We start from the raw sequence: 12,175 nt of genomic DNA, 5'->3' as shown, positions 1-12,175 counted from the left end.
GGTATGCGAAATTATTTGACAATGATTACGAGAAATATCAGCAGTAGTTGCACAACAACCATATCAATTCACTGGAAAAATAATAATACATAAAAAAAAGAGAGTGAGGTAAGATAACGCGATTTCTTCGGTACTACTCACGTTGTTGTTGTTTACAGATAGCTTCCTGAAAGCTTGATTGAGAAATGATGCGGTGAAAAGTTTGTGGAGAGTGCCAAAATAATCTGCGCTTCGCTGATGGCATTGCTTATGAAGTATTGTATCGCAAAGCAAGATCGATGAAATAGACAAGCATACAGACGTGTGGACGAAAAAAATAATATGCAAAACACAAAAGTAATGTTACAATTTTTGAAGAGAAGATGATTTTACGACAAGCAGCGTGGCGTTGGAATCGGTAGGAAAGTAAATATCTTCGAAGATTCGGAGCTCGAATGCGAAATTGCTCACCGAATAAAATTGGGCTGAAGTGCGTTTGTATAGGCACCGAGAGGTAATTAATACAAGTTTACCAATATCCCAGAGAACAAAAATATGCAGAGGCTGTGTCTTAGTGACCATCACTTGTGGGGTAGTAATGTTGAATTTGTCAACGACGCAGCGAACTGTGGAAAGGAAAATGAAAAGTACAAAATTAAGCGATAAAAAAAGACCAAGTTGGCGAAAGGTACAGACGCGAAGTGGAAACTTTCTAGTCGAAATCAATAAGAAATCAAGAAATTAAGGGCAGTACATGCAATGCGAGGACAAGTTTCGATAAATATCATGCAGTGGATTAAAAGCAGCGAGTCGCGAGCGGCAGAAAGTCAATTACACGGATGAGATCAAGAAATGTGATCGGAAAAGTTAGGCGTGACTGGCACAGAATTTTATTTGATATTTAGGAGTGGACAAAGGAAAGGCTGGTGATGATGTCTGTCTTTTGTTTTTTTCCAAACGCAGCTACAACTTGACGGTGAAGTTCCGTGGCCGATTCCACCAGCGACATGGTCTGGTAATGAGGCGAGACGGCAACGAAGTCGCCTTGTTTATGCTTCCGCGGTGAGCGAGCGCAGTTTAGTTTTTAGCAATTATCAATACATTAATCAATCCGGTCATTAAACGATGGGTCATTGCGCAAGAGCTTTACGCTAGATTATTAATCTGACATCGTTTGCTATGCGTAAAAAAATTCGCGGGAAATCAGCGGAGGTGGCCTAGCTAGAGCAGATTAATCATTGTTACAGACTTTTAACCTCTCGTTCAGCCTGTTACGCTTAATGAAGGTAACTATATTTGTACTGACATCAACAGTCCGTCTAGGGGTACAGTGGGTGACTCTCTATTGGGTATTTGTTCACTGAATGACTCTAGGGGGACACAGTAAACCTTCTAAAAGAGAGGTAACGCCATCTTGTGAAGATTGCCCCCTGTTTCCTCCCTGCCGGGAAGCGCTATGCTCTCATTCCGTGATATCCTCTCGTGCTCCTGAGTGACCCTATAATAAGACATATCGAGTGCTTGTCAGTGACACCCAGGAAGTAATCGATTAATAGATGACTGTCTGTTAATAAGCGTTATCCTTCGGCGGCCGCTGCCATCTTGCTGTGACTTGTACGCACGGCGGAAAAAGCTGCAAAGAAATATGGTTTAGCATATTGTACCAGTGGATCAAAGTCTGAATGTGACATCTGCTATAAACGAAGTCGTAGTGGACGGCTTCGCCAATTTCTACGATATGTAAATCTCCAACGCGCAGACATACATCATAGTATACGGGTGTCATGGGTTTCGTCTTGATCGAAACATGGTCGGCATCATATATTTGCGCCATTTAACGCCTCTTTAACGCCGTTTTCTCCTGGAGGCCCAGGCAGTTCACGGGCAAGTGCTGTAGAAAATGCGGATCAACTGCACTGCACAGCTACCATGTTCTTGGATAAAGAAGGGTGGTCTTTGCGCAGGGACCTTGAGGCCCAGGTGAGCTTCCCTTGCTTCGCCGATCCTGGCTGGAAGACAACATTCGACGTGCGTCTTCTCGCCAGCGAGCACATGAAGACGTCTTCGACAGCGCGACTGCGAAACACTTCCTCTCATAGCAACGGAACCGTGGTTCACTCCTTCCACAGGTGCTCAGCGCCGGCGTAACCACTTGTTTTAATTGCTGGCTGTGTTATTAGTAGATTACAGGGGCATCACTCTGTAAAGATTTATTTTCTGGTTAATTATTTATTGAGTTACCAATAAGAGGCGCAAAGCGACGTTAAAAGCAGTATCTTGTTGCTGAAACGTTTCTTGCAGAACCGTTTCTTCTTACAGTCGAAAAAAACTACAGAAAATTTTCTGATGTTACGACAGAATTTCTGTGCGGTTTTTGACGGGAAACCTGTTATGACAACAGAACATTCTGTCGTAACAACAGAAATTTCTGTAGTTACAACAGAAAAATGCTACAGAACTACAGACAACAGAAATATACTACAGAAAAACTACAGAACTACAGAAAAGTACTACAGAACTACAGAAAAATTTGATGGTTACGACAGAACTACAGAATATTTTGTCGTATTTTTGACACAGTTCTTTAGTTTTTTTCGACTGGGTACCTTATTATAGTGCAAAACTCGGGTGTATTGATACATTTGTATATAACGCTAAACTGGAATCTAACGAAAGATGGTTAAAACGAAAATACACCGTTATTATAGTATGCTTGGGTATAACGAAATTATCTTGTATAATCCACGGCCTCCGAAGCTCGCATACGGTGCTCTACAAGTAGGGCATCGGCGGCGTATGTCAGAAGTTGTGCAGCGATAAAGCGCACACGCCATGTAAAAATCCCCCGTGAGTTTCTGCCTTTGCTTGCCGCACAATCTCAAGCTTTTAAGTGAGACGGATGTCTTAAATGTTTGTATGTCTTAAATGTTTGCAGGACCGACCCAATGTCAGCGTACCTCCTGTCGGCCCTCTTCACAAATTTCAGTATGGTTGCGAGCGAGAGACTAAACCTCTGGTCTCCGAGGTCGTAAGTAAACGAATCAAGCACGCGATCCATGCCTGCCTTGCGTTCGGTCCTTAGTGAAAAAAACCATATGAGTCACAATAACCTCGTACAGATTTCTCATACTAAACACATACAAATGTCATACAATATCTCATATATTTCTCATAGGTTGAATGAGATATATATGAGATGATATGAGATTTGTATGAGTCTAGTATGAACTTAGTATGAGAATTTGTATGAGGTTATTGTGACTCATAGGGTTTTTTCACTACGGGTACAGAAAGATTAGGGGGGAGGGAGGGGGGGGGGGCGCCCTATTACCTTTGTGAATATGCTGGCGAAATCCGTGATAGCATATTTTGAAACCATGTTTATCTAAGTGCTTGTGCAGTTTGCGTATGCGACAGACAAATGTCAGTACGTGAGTATTTTCTAGTGTAAAAATGAGTTCGAATTTAATCTTGTAATAAGAGTTCTCTACACGCAATGTTGAGCGGGACCTAGCTCTATACTGCGCGGTGGCGCCGTTTGGGTATCGCGATCAAATATCAACTGAAGTGACCCGAGCCTTCTCCTAATCGTACACTTATCGTAAATAATTTCGGTTCATTAAAATGACATACGACCTGGTTTAGAGGTTTTCTTAATTAACCATGGCGACCACCTTAACTAAGGATGACTGCATGTGATTCGTTGACGCACAAATGTATCGCTAGGTTCCCAGAGTGACTGCGTCGATGACGAAATCTGCGTCGTATTAAAGGTGCGTGCTTTTTATTTTTCAAGGTGTCGAGGCACAGATCGGTTTACGTGTGTGACTTTTGGGAATTACTCTCTGAACTAGTTGCTGTATATGTATGGTAACACAGAGACCAGATACAACAAAAAAGCCAACATGCAGACAATACACGTGTACCACACGGAGGACATCATTCGCTGTCTTGTGCCTTCTTCCGTGTAGTATTTTTTCTTTGATTCGCGCTGTTATTCAACATAGAAATATCTTTCCCATCGACTGGCACGTGGCTTCGTTTAAGGTGATATGCCTCAAGAGTTGATATTGACCATAAATTTATAGTTAAAGGCTGAAGGTCAATGCAGCCCGGCTAACGTGTTCTAGTGTGCGTTAGGAAAATGAGGTGGTCTTCGGCTGACATTACACCAAGTCGACTAGACTGCCTTTTCGCTCATCCTGCAGACTTTTCTTCTTCGATGCTCATGAGTCATCATCATCATCATCATCATCATAATTTATTATTTCCTTAAAGATCCCTATCAGGGACATTACATAAGGGAGGGGGGAAGACAACGGTGAGAAAGGGTCATATATTAGCATAGTCGCGGATTTCCAGATTCTCGCGGAACGAAGCCGCAGTGTTGACGACGGTTTCTCGAGCGGTGCGCATCCTGGAGGAGCTGGTGGGCATCCCCGGCAACACCTCCACCGTGCTCGACCTGTTGGTGGTTCCCCGGCTTGGCCGCCTCGCCGCCTCCGGTGCCGGCTTCATCGCGCTGCGCCAGACTATATTCGACCCCCCACACCCATGGCAGCGCCGCAACTGGATTGTCACCGTAGTCCACCATATGTTGGTGCAGTTCTTCCTCTCGTACGCTACGCCCCGGTGAGTTGGGCTCACATGTCCCGCTAGACGCCGATCGCCATTTAGGAGTGACTGTTTCATATCGTGGACAGTTGCGCCGTAGGGCTTGCACAACGTTCGAATTTGGGTTTGTATCGGATGTCATAGACACACTTGACGTCCGCAATAAGAGAGTTAACTGCTGAGCTAGTTGGTTGTCAAGCATAATTACAGGGAATTCTGCTCAACACAAACACACACAAGAAAGGGGACACCATGGCCTCCCGTGGCGGCCACGGTGTCCCCTTTCTTGTGTGTTTGTGTTGCGATGAATTCCCTTTAACTATGTTTGACGTCCGCAGTTGGCGCTATCATTTTTTGACGGAACATGACGGCGATTTTTTCGCCTGCACTGCAGGACAGTGGAGACAACCAAGAAGGGTGCGCTGCATGGTCTCTGCTGGTAATGTGCAGTGCATAGAAGGCCACGTAGATCAGAATTTAGGATCTATGTGATCAATGAAAACACGAAAGAGGAAGTAAATTTTTGAAAGAGAGAATGAGTGCGCATTTAATTCAATACAATTGAATCAATAGAACGCATTGAATCTTACGGGTGAGAGGGAATGCCTCGGTGAGAGGGAATGCCTCCAGTGCGTTCACCCAAAGATTACAGTACTTGTGTGCTATACTTTTTTCTGGACTCTTCCTTTGGTACTTTCGTCGTAAGTGCGACAAAATCAAATTCCCTCTATATTCCACGCAGCATGATACGGGACATATGGATAGCAGAGTCCCTAGCGTACGTCTACCAGCGCAAGGTGCTGTCTCGCATGGGCCTGGGCAGCACGATCGATCGGCTGCGTCTTCTCGACCGGCGCAAGGCCATGGACGCGGACGACAAAGGGGAAGACAGCGGCGCTCTCAGGGTCAGGCTCGTCTTCTCCATGCTCAGCGACCTGTGCCCCGACACGTACGTCTCAAGGCCTGGTCGGCTTCGTGGCTCAAAGGATGTCGGATCTGCGACATTTTCAGAGCCAAAAGGAGCATTTATTTTAAAACACACATTGTAACCTGTATGCTTGACATTTGCTGGTTGCCTGAATGTCCGCCGCTTCAGGTTTTAGCATTTGTTAAATTTATAGTGTGCTTTATCAGTTCAGTTCAGTCGTTTAGTCCTGTCCGACTCTTCGTGACCCTATAGATCATGTCACGCCACGCTTTCCGGTCTCTCACTATCTTCCTAACATCACATAACTTCATCTGCAGCGCCTCGAGGATGCCATCTAACCATCGCGTTCGCTGCCTACCCCTTCTCCGGCGACCCTCAACCTTTCCCAACATCAAATCTTTCTCCAGCGACTCCTCTCTTCTCATCAGATGACCAAAGTAGCTGAGCTTTAACTTTAGAATTTGACCCTCCAATGAGCATTCAGGGTTTATGGTCGACAATATTGACTGAGTGTGCTTTATAGGCTGTGGTTATTAAAGTGCCTAATATTGTATACCTATAAAATGTAAAAAAAGTACTCAAATATATTATTCATGTAGTGCACGGAGTCTGCTTACAGTCATCGTTTGCTTTCAGGGCTGGGCAAGCGTAAAACTATCGTCGATACCGATACTAGATACCTTGAAAATCGTATTTCCGATGCCGATACAAGATACAGGATCGAAATCAAGTTTCGATACAGATACTCGGTACTGTATTTTTGATACCTCGATACATCACTGAAATCCTAACATAATTAAGGTGTCAATACAATTAGCAGCGTTAGGTAATTTTACCGTGCTGAAATTTTAAGAGCATTGCTATAGCGTAGTTCTTCTGAAAGGGTCCAATGAATAGGCCAGCACGGAGTTATTGCTTGGGCAGCTGTCCTTATCAGAACTTCACATGGTTACAGTTTGGCTATACATACAAATACAAAGATGCAACCTGTGGGCGTTTGGAGAACTGAGCAGTTATATTGCCATTATTGCGATAAGAAACTTTTGACGCTCTGCATATTGTTAAAAGCTAGGAGGAAAACAAGAAAAATAAAATGGCTGAACGTTATTTAGTCAGGAAAGAGCGCGACGCGGGCATGCTAAAAGCGACGCAAATGGGAAAAGCCTCTCTACATTAACACACGAGCACACCGCAGTGCTGTATTAGATGAAGATACCTTTTATCAGCGTGTAAGAGTGAGCCATAGCCGCTTTGACTCAAGCATCCTAGAGGTAGGTCAAATATTTAGGGGAATCCCCAAGGGGGAGTAGGTTTCTATTTTCCTCCTGGAGGTAGTTAGGACCGTCGCGGGAGAACTACGGCGGACTGATAAAAGATAGAGGTATCTTCTTTTAACAGAAAGTAGCTAATATGGTGTCAATGAATTCGCATATTTTAAAAAATAAAGCTTTTTGTATTTTTTAAGCTTCAGATATCTTTACAAGTTTTATTCAAGGTTTGCTCAAATGTTTTTCGCAAAACAATTGTTTGATAAGGCATAATTTTCTATTCGAATTAACTGTGCTGCAAAATCGCATTCATAGCTTTCAAGTCGTGCATTTCAAAAAAAGTTTGGACGCACTGTTTTTTCCAGAAAAAAACTTCTAGTGCAAGCCTGTTTACTGTGCAGTTACAAAAGATGGATTTGTTTTCCGTCGAACGCCGTAACTACTAGAATGTGGTTAGCCGACTGCATCGCGGTGGACTGAGGCCTTAAAAGCTTGTGTTCTTGCCGCCAAGCAAAGCCGGCACGCGGAGCCCAGGGATTTTGGGTTGTGCATGAGGTACGGCCTCAGAAAGCACGCAGAGGGCACTGCTTGATGAGAATCAAACGCTGCAGCGATGGGTGGGGGGGGGGGGGGGGGGATGGCAAAGGGTGGGAAGGGCGGGTACAGCAGTGTGCATGATACCTACTACGTGTTCGCCTTGCGTTTCCGCTTTGTTCATATTTCTCCGTGTGGCTGTTAAAGGCTCAGCAGCTTGGTGGTACGCACTCGGTGCTCTGAAGTAAAGCCCCTCGCGAGCACCTACTTACCATTGCCTCCTTCAGTTTTAAAGAAAGGGAATGATGCTGAGGGGCCAGGGCCTTTGTAGGGAACTCAGGTGGTACTAAAGCCGAGCTGTCTCTGGTCCTGTACTACCGGCTGAGCGAGCACCGTCAACCCAAAGTCTCGCATCGGTTTCGTCATTTGAAGCTTTCTTTAGTATCGAGTATCTTCAACATACACGATACTTTAAAAAATGTATTTTCGATAGCGATACTCCGATACGTTCATTTTTTACACGCGATAACTAATACCAATACACAAAATGTATCTAAAGATAATATCGAAGATACTGCCCATGACTGTTTGCTTGCCGTTCTCAACTAAGTCTTCGAATGGTCAAAATATCTTCTCGAGATCCCTCCATGCTCTCTGCAACTAAGATTCTCTTGAAGCTCCCTTCAATTCGCATGCCATATTAAGTGGCAGCAACAAAGTGATTGCATCTGATTTAATTTGAAAGATGCAGGAGCTACTTGCTAGGTAGAAACGTGGGGAAGAATAAAAATTGACTGACTACAGGTAGTTCACCAGAAGCTGCACCTGTTCTGAATGTATACAGTTGCGCTATAACTAGCTCGAATGAAAACGAATTCACACGATGACTTTTTCTCACAGACTGAAAATCACAGGTCTTAGCGGTGATCGGGAATTGTAGGATAAAACGCATACTCAGCTTACTTTACGCCCTTTGATGATACTGGTTGAGCATCGTTAGCGTTCGCAATCTCCCATGTGAAATGAAATCCCGTCCTCACACTGCTATAGAGCTTAAGTTTCCCAGGAGCGGTTCCACTAGCCACGATGCAGGGCTTAGAAGATGACCTTTTGGGCTGTATATTGTTGACAAAGTCTGTAAAGATCATTACTTTACGGGATGCAGTTTGGAGTCCGGCATGCGCCGCTTCCTCTCTATGAACGAGTATGGTGTCGCTGACAATGAAGCCTTCTGGATGAACCTGGAGCCCTCGGGGTTCCTGTCTCGCAACATGGCCACCTGGGCCAACTACGGAGGCTATCCTGTGCTGAGCGTGATGCGAGTGTCCGATGACCGTGGGAGGGCCCTCTTGCTCAAACAGGTCAGTATAAACCTTTACAACGCACAGAATACGGGTTGTTCCCTTCATTTACAATCCCCTTTGAACGAGGAGCTTGATTTTAACCATCATTCATCCAAATCCAACCCGGCTTCTCCTGCATAATCAGAGCATATACGCGTTTAGTATTCTTTTCACGGAGAGAGTTGTCTCTGAACAAAAGAACCATGGGCCATGACGGGGCTGATGTATGAAATGCACCATCTGTGTTCAGCAAATTGCGATGGTAGCATTTGTGGTGTGTAATGAATAGGAATGCGAGGCACAGTTGTCACTGCGACATTTTTGCTCTGGCTAGCAAGTATCAGATAATGCCAATAAGGAGCAGGAATGAATGTTTTTGAGTCGGGCAACTTCATCTGAAATGTGACCTATGCTGCAGTGAAGTTGAACAGCGGAACATGTTTAAGTATGCTGCACTTATCCAGGGCGGCTGGGGAAGTGAGCGTGGTGGTGTTTTTGCACTCCACTTGGATTACCACCGGGGCTCATTTCCTGAAATTTGAGGCAGGACCTCTTATGGTGTTGGGTCTCGTAGAGAGGAGCAAGGCGCTGTGTGCGCCGGGACATGGAGTTGTAGATACCAGAACTTTGGGCGGCATCGAAGGCTCCAGAGTAGAACCGTTACAAAGTTGATCTATATCGAAAGCGTTCGCCCCCATAGGGCTGGCACTGCTTCGACGACCTCCAGTGCAACCAGACACTTGTATGGGCAGTGCCGTTCGTGCTTGACGTGGAAGGACGACACCGCTTGCCCCAAAACGGCGCGTTGTTCTTCAGAGGAACAATACAGCGTTACAGGTGAGTCCTGCTGCATGTTCCCTCGCGTGGCCGTTCGCATGGTTCCTGAATGAGAGGAGGGAAGGGAAAAGTAATAACAAGAATAAAGAGTCTACGCAGCAAGAAAAACTGCAGAACGTGTAAGTATGGGACACAATATTCTGCAGTTTTCTCGTAACGCCAGAGCTTCCTTTAGTTTCGTTATAATTTCCTGTATTTTTGTTTTATGCTAAAGCTTCACCAGTATCATTGACAAAATAGTCGTCGACGAGCTGCCAATTTCACGGTACCAATACACATCTTCGTCGGCAGCAGTACGAAGACCGCGGGCGTATGTGGAAAGGGAGCTATGAGGTCCTTCGAATCTGTGCGAGGGCATATGTATTCTCTGGTGCTTAACGAGTGAGTGGTGTGTGGTTAGGAGGAGTCGAATGAGTTGTATCTTCTGGGGGCCGACAGACCGGTGCAGACGCATCGCTTCTACAATGCGTTTTCTGCGGGCCTGGATCTGCTTTTGCGCTCGGCGTCGCCTCCCCTAGATCAGCAAGGCCAGGTCGACATAAATGCAATGCTTTGAAGAAATATGTGCTCTTATACATTTTCGCGGAGGAACGAAGACGAAGCACGAAGGACAGAGGTGTGCGTGGCGAAAGAAGTGGAAGTACTGTGCTGAACGGGACCAAGATCTAACTTGCACGTAGAAAAAAATTACAGAACTGTGTCAAAAATACGACAAAATATCCTGTAGTTCTGTCGTAACCATCACATTTTTCTGTAATTCTGTAGTTTTTCTGTAGTATATTTCTGTGGTCCTTAGTTCTGTAGCACTTTTTGTTGTAACTACAGAAATTTCTGATGTTACTACAGAATGTTCTGTTGTCACAACAGGTTTCCCGTCAAAAACCGCACAGAAATTCTGTCGTAGCATTAGAAAATTTTCTGTAGTTTTTTCTGACTTGGTTCTAAGGTCTGGCACGGCCCTGTCCTGTGTGGGGGCTTAATTCAGCTCGTAAAATCTTGGTGGGGTTTGCTAGGTACGTGCTAATTAACAATGGACCAACCCGAGCCTCTTTGGAGTCGACGTCTTGCCGGCCTACCACCTCAAAAGCCCGAGATGTCCCTTGACGGAGAAGCCCCACTTCGGCCTACACACAGCGGTTCCTGGCCGCATTAACAAGAGCTCCGCTCCTTCGCGGCAGCAGCTGGTGATGACGTGGATGAATGGCTCCCCAACTACCAACGAGTGAGCCGCTATAACAAGTGGGACTATAATGACCAACTGGCGAATGTCGTTTTCGCGCTCACGGATACGGCCCTCACATGGTATGAGAATCACGAGGTTACCTTGACATCATGGCCTCGTTTCGTGGAAGAACTAATAAAGTGTTTCGGGGATTTCTAGGCGAAAAAGAAGAGTGCTGAGCAGCCATTAACTCATCGGGCTCAACTTCCCGGTGAGACGTGCACACAGTATATTGAGGCAGTACTGAAGCTCTGCAAGGTCGCCTCGGCTCATATGTCTGAGGAGGACAAGGTGGGACATTTGCTCAAGGGCTTCGCTGAGGACACCTACACGTTCCTTATCAGTAAGGAAAGCCTGAACACAGTTGCCGATGTCATACGGCTTTGAAGAACATTTGAAAATTTGAAAATGCACCGAATAACACCACATTTCGGCCGCTTGGACACAGTGATAACAGTTGCTGACATTGAAACAATTTCTAAAGTCACTTATCTCGCCTCCACTATCCGTCGGATAGTTCGACAAGAATTGTCCTGCTCCCAGGAGAATTCTTATGATCACACGTCTAGATATATGCAGCGATCGGGAGAGTTTTTCTTTAATCAACGCAGCGAATTCACTTAGGTGCGCACCGTACGTCTGACTATTCTCGACCCCACAATGTTCCGGGATTGCACCAGGACCAATGCTCTATGAGCGGTCACCACCCGTTCACGACCAGAACGCACATCGTGATGCCTTTTCAATACATCTCGGCACCGATTAACACAACCAGCACGAACCTTTGATCGCTTCGATGAAGAATACCAGTAAGGACCGTTATTCGCCCACCTATGGCTTGCTTCCGCTGCAGGCATCCAGGCCATATCGCAAGATTTTGTCACCGCGGTCGACCTTATCGATACGGGCCATGAATGTTACCAGTTCGAACGGCTTACCAGGGTGCATCTACTTTAGAAAACGAAGGCTAAGCTATCACATGGGCGAGAAGCCATCAGTGTTTCCGATGACAGGCTAGTCTTTACTTCATGCATGTCAGTTCTAGTGCCGTTCGCGTTTTAAAGGAACTATGCACAGGGGATGTACTAAAATTAGAAAATGCGTACAAACAATCGGTATTCCGTTAGTTGTCTCCACAGGGCACACCTGATAACCATGCTTGTCTAACTTTTATATTGATCGCCCTTATCTTCTCTTTTAACAAAGGATGCTCCTATGCTGAGGACGCAGTGAGAGGACGCATTCGATAGCCCCGTTGACGCCAACAGGCAGGCGTTGTTCAGAACTCGCACTGATTGGGAGCCCTATACTTGCTTGCAATTGGTCAAGAGAAACAAGAAAAATTATTATTTGTAAAGTACAGGATGCAAACAGAAATTTTAAGTTTGACTCGAAAACTCAAAAGACCTCTAATTGTTTCATTAATTATGTCTACAATATTGCCGCAGTT

The 12,175-nt window shown here is 45.3% G+C and overlaps 1 protein-coding gene across 1 annotated transcript; it reads left to right on the top strand.

The window, feature by feature from the left end:
- The first annotated feature begins 2,924 nt into the window (after positions 1-2,924).
- On the top strand, positions 2,925-9,507 carry LOC146173655 (uncharacterized). Its single transcript, XM_084584074.1, has 4 exons — positions 2,925-3,007; positions 4,342-4,611; positions 8,489-8,684; positions 9,367-9,507. Exons 1-4 carry the CDS (start codon positions 2,925-2,927, stop codon positions 9,505-9,507), a joined length of 690 nt encoding a protein of 229 aa, XP_084440200.1.
- Positions 9,508-12,175: the final 2,668 nt, after the last annotated feature.

This window comes from Amblyomma maculatum, chromosome 11, assembly GCF_055883805.1.
Source record: "Amblyomma maculatum isolate TAMU_Amacu chromosome 11, ASM5588380v1, whole genome shotgun sequence".
Lineage (NCBI taxonomy): Eukaryota > Metazoa > Arthropoda > Arachnida > Ixodida > Ixodidae > Amblyomma > Amblyomma maculatum.
Note: the sequence above shows the minus strand (reverse complement) of the source record. Positions and strands in the feature narration are given on the sequence as shown.

Excerpts from the sequence above, each read along its gene's own strand:
- LOC146173655 (XM_084584074.1), top strand. The coding sequence starts at position 2,925 with ATGTCAGCGTACCTCCTGTCGGCCCTCTTCACAAATTTCAGTATGGTT. Across the intron at positions 3,008-4,341 it reads AACCTCTGGTCTCCGAGGTC|ATTCTCGCGGAACGAAGCCG; the intron begins GTAAGTAAACGA and ends GCGGATTTCCAG. Across the intron at positions 8,685-9,366 it reads GGGCCCTCTTGCTCAAACAG|GGCTGGCACTGCTTCGACGA; the intron begins GTCAGTATAAAC and ends TCGCCCCCATAG.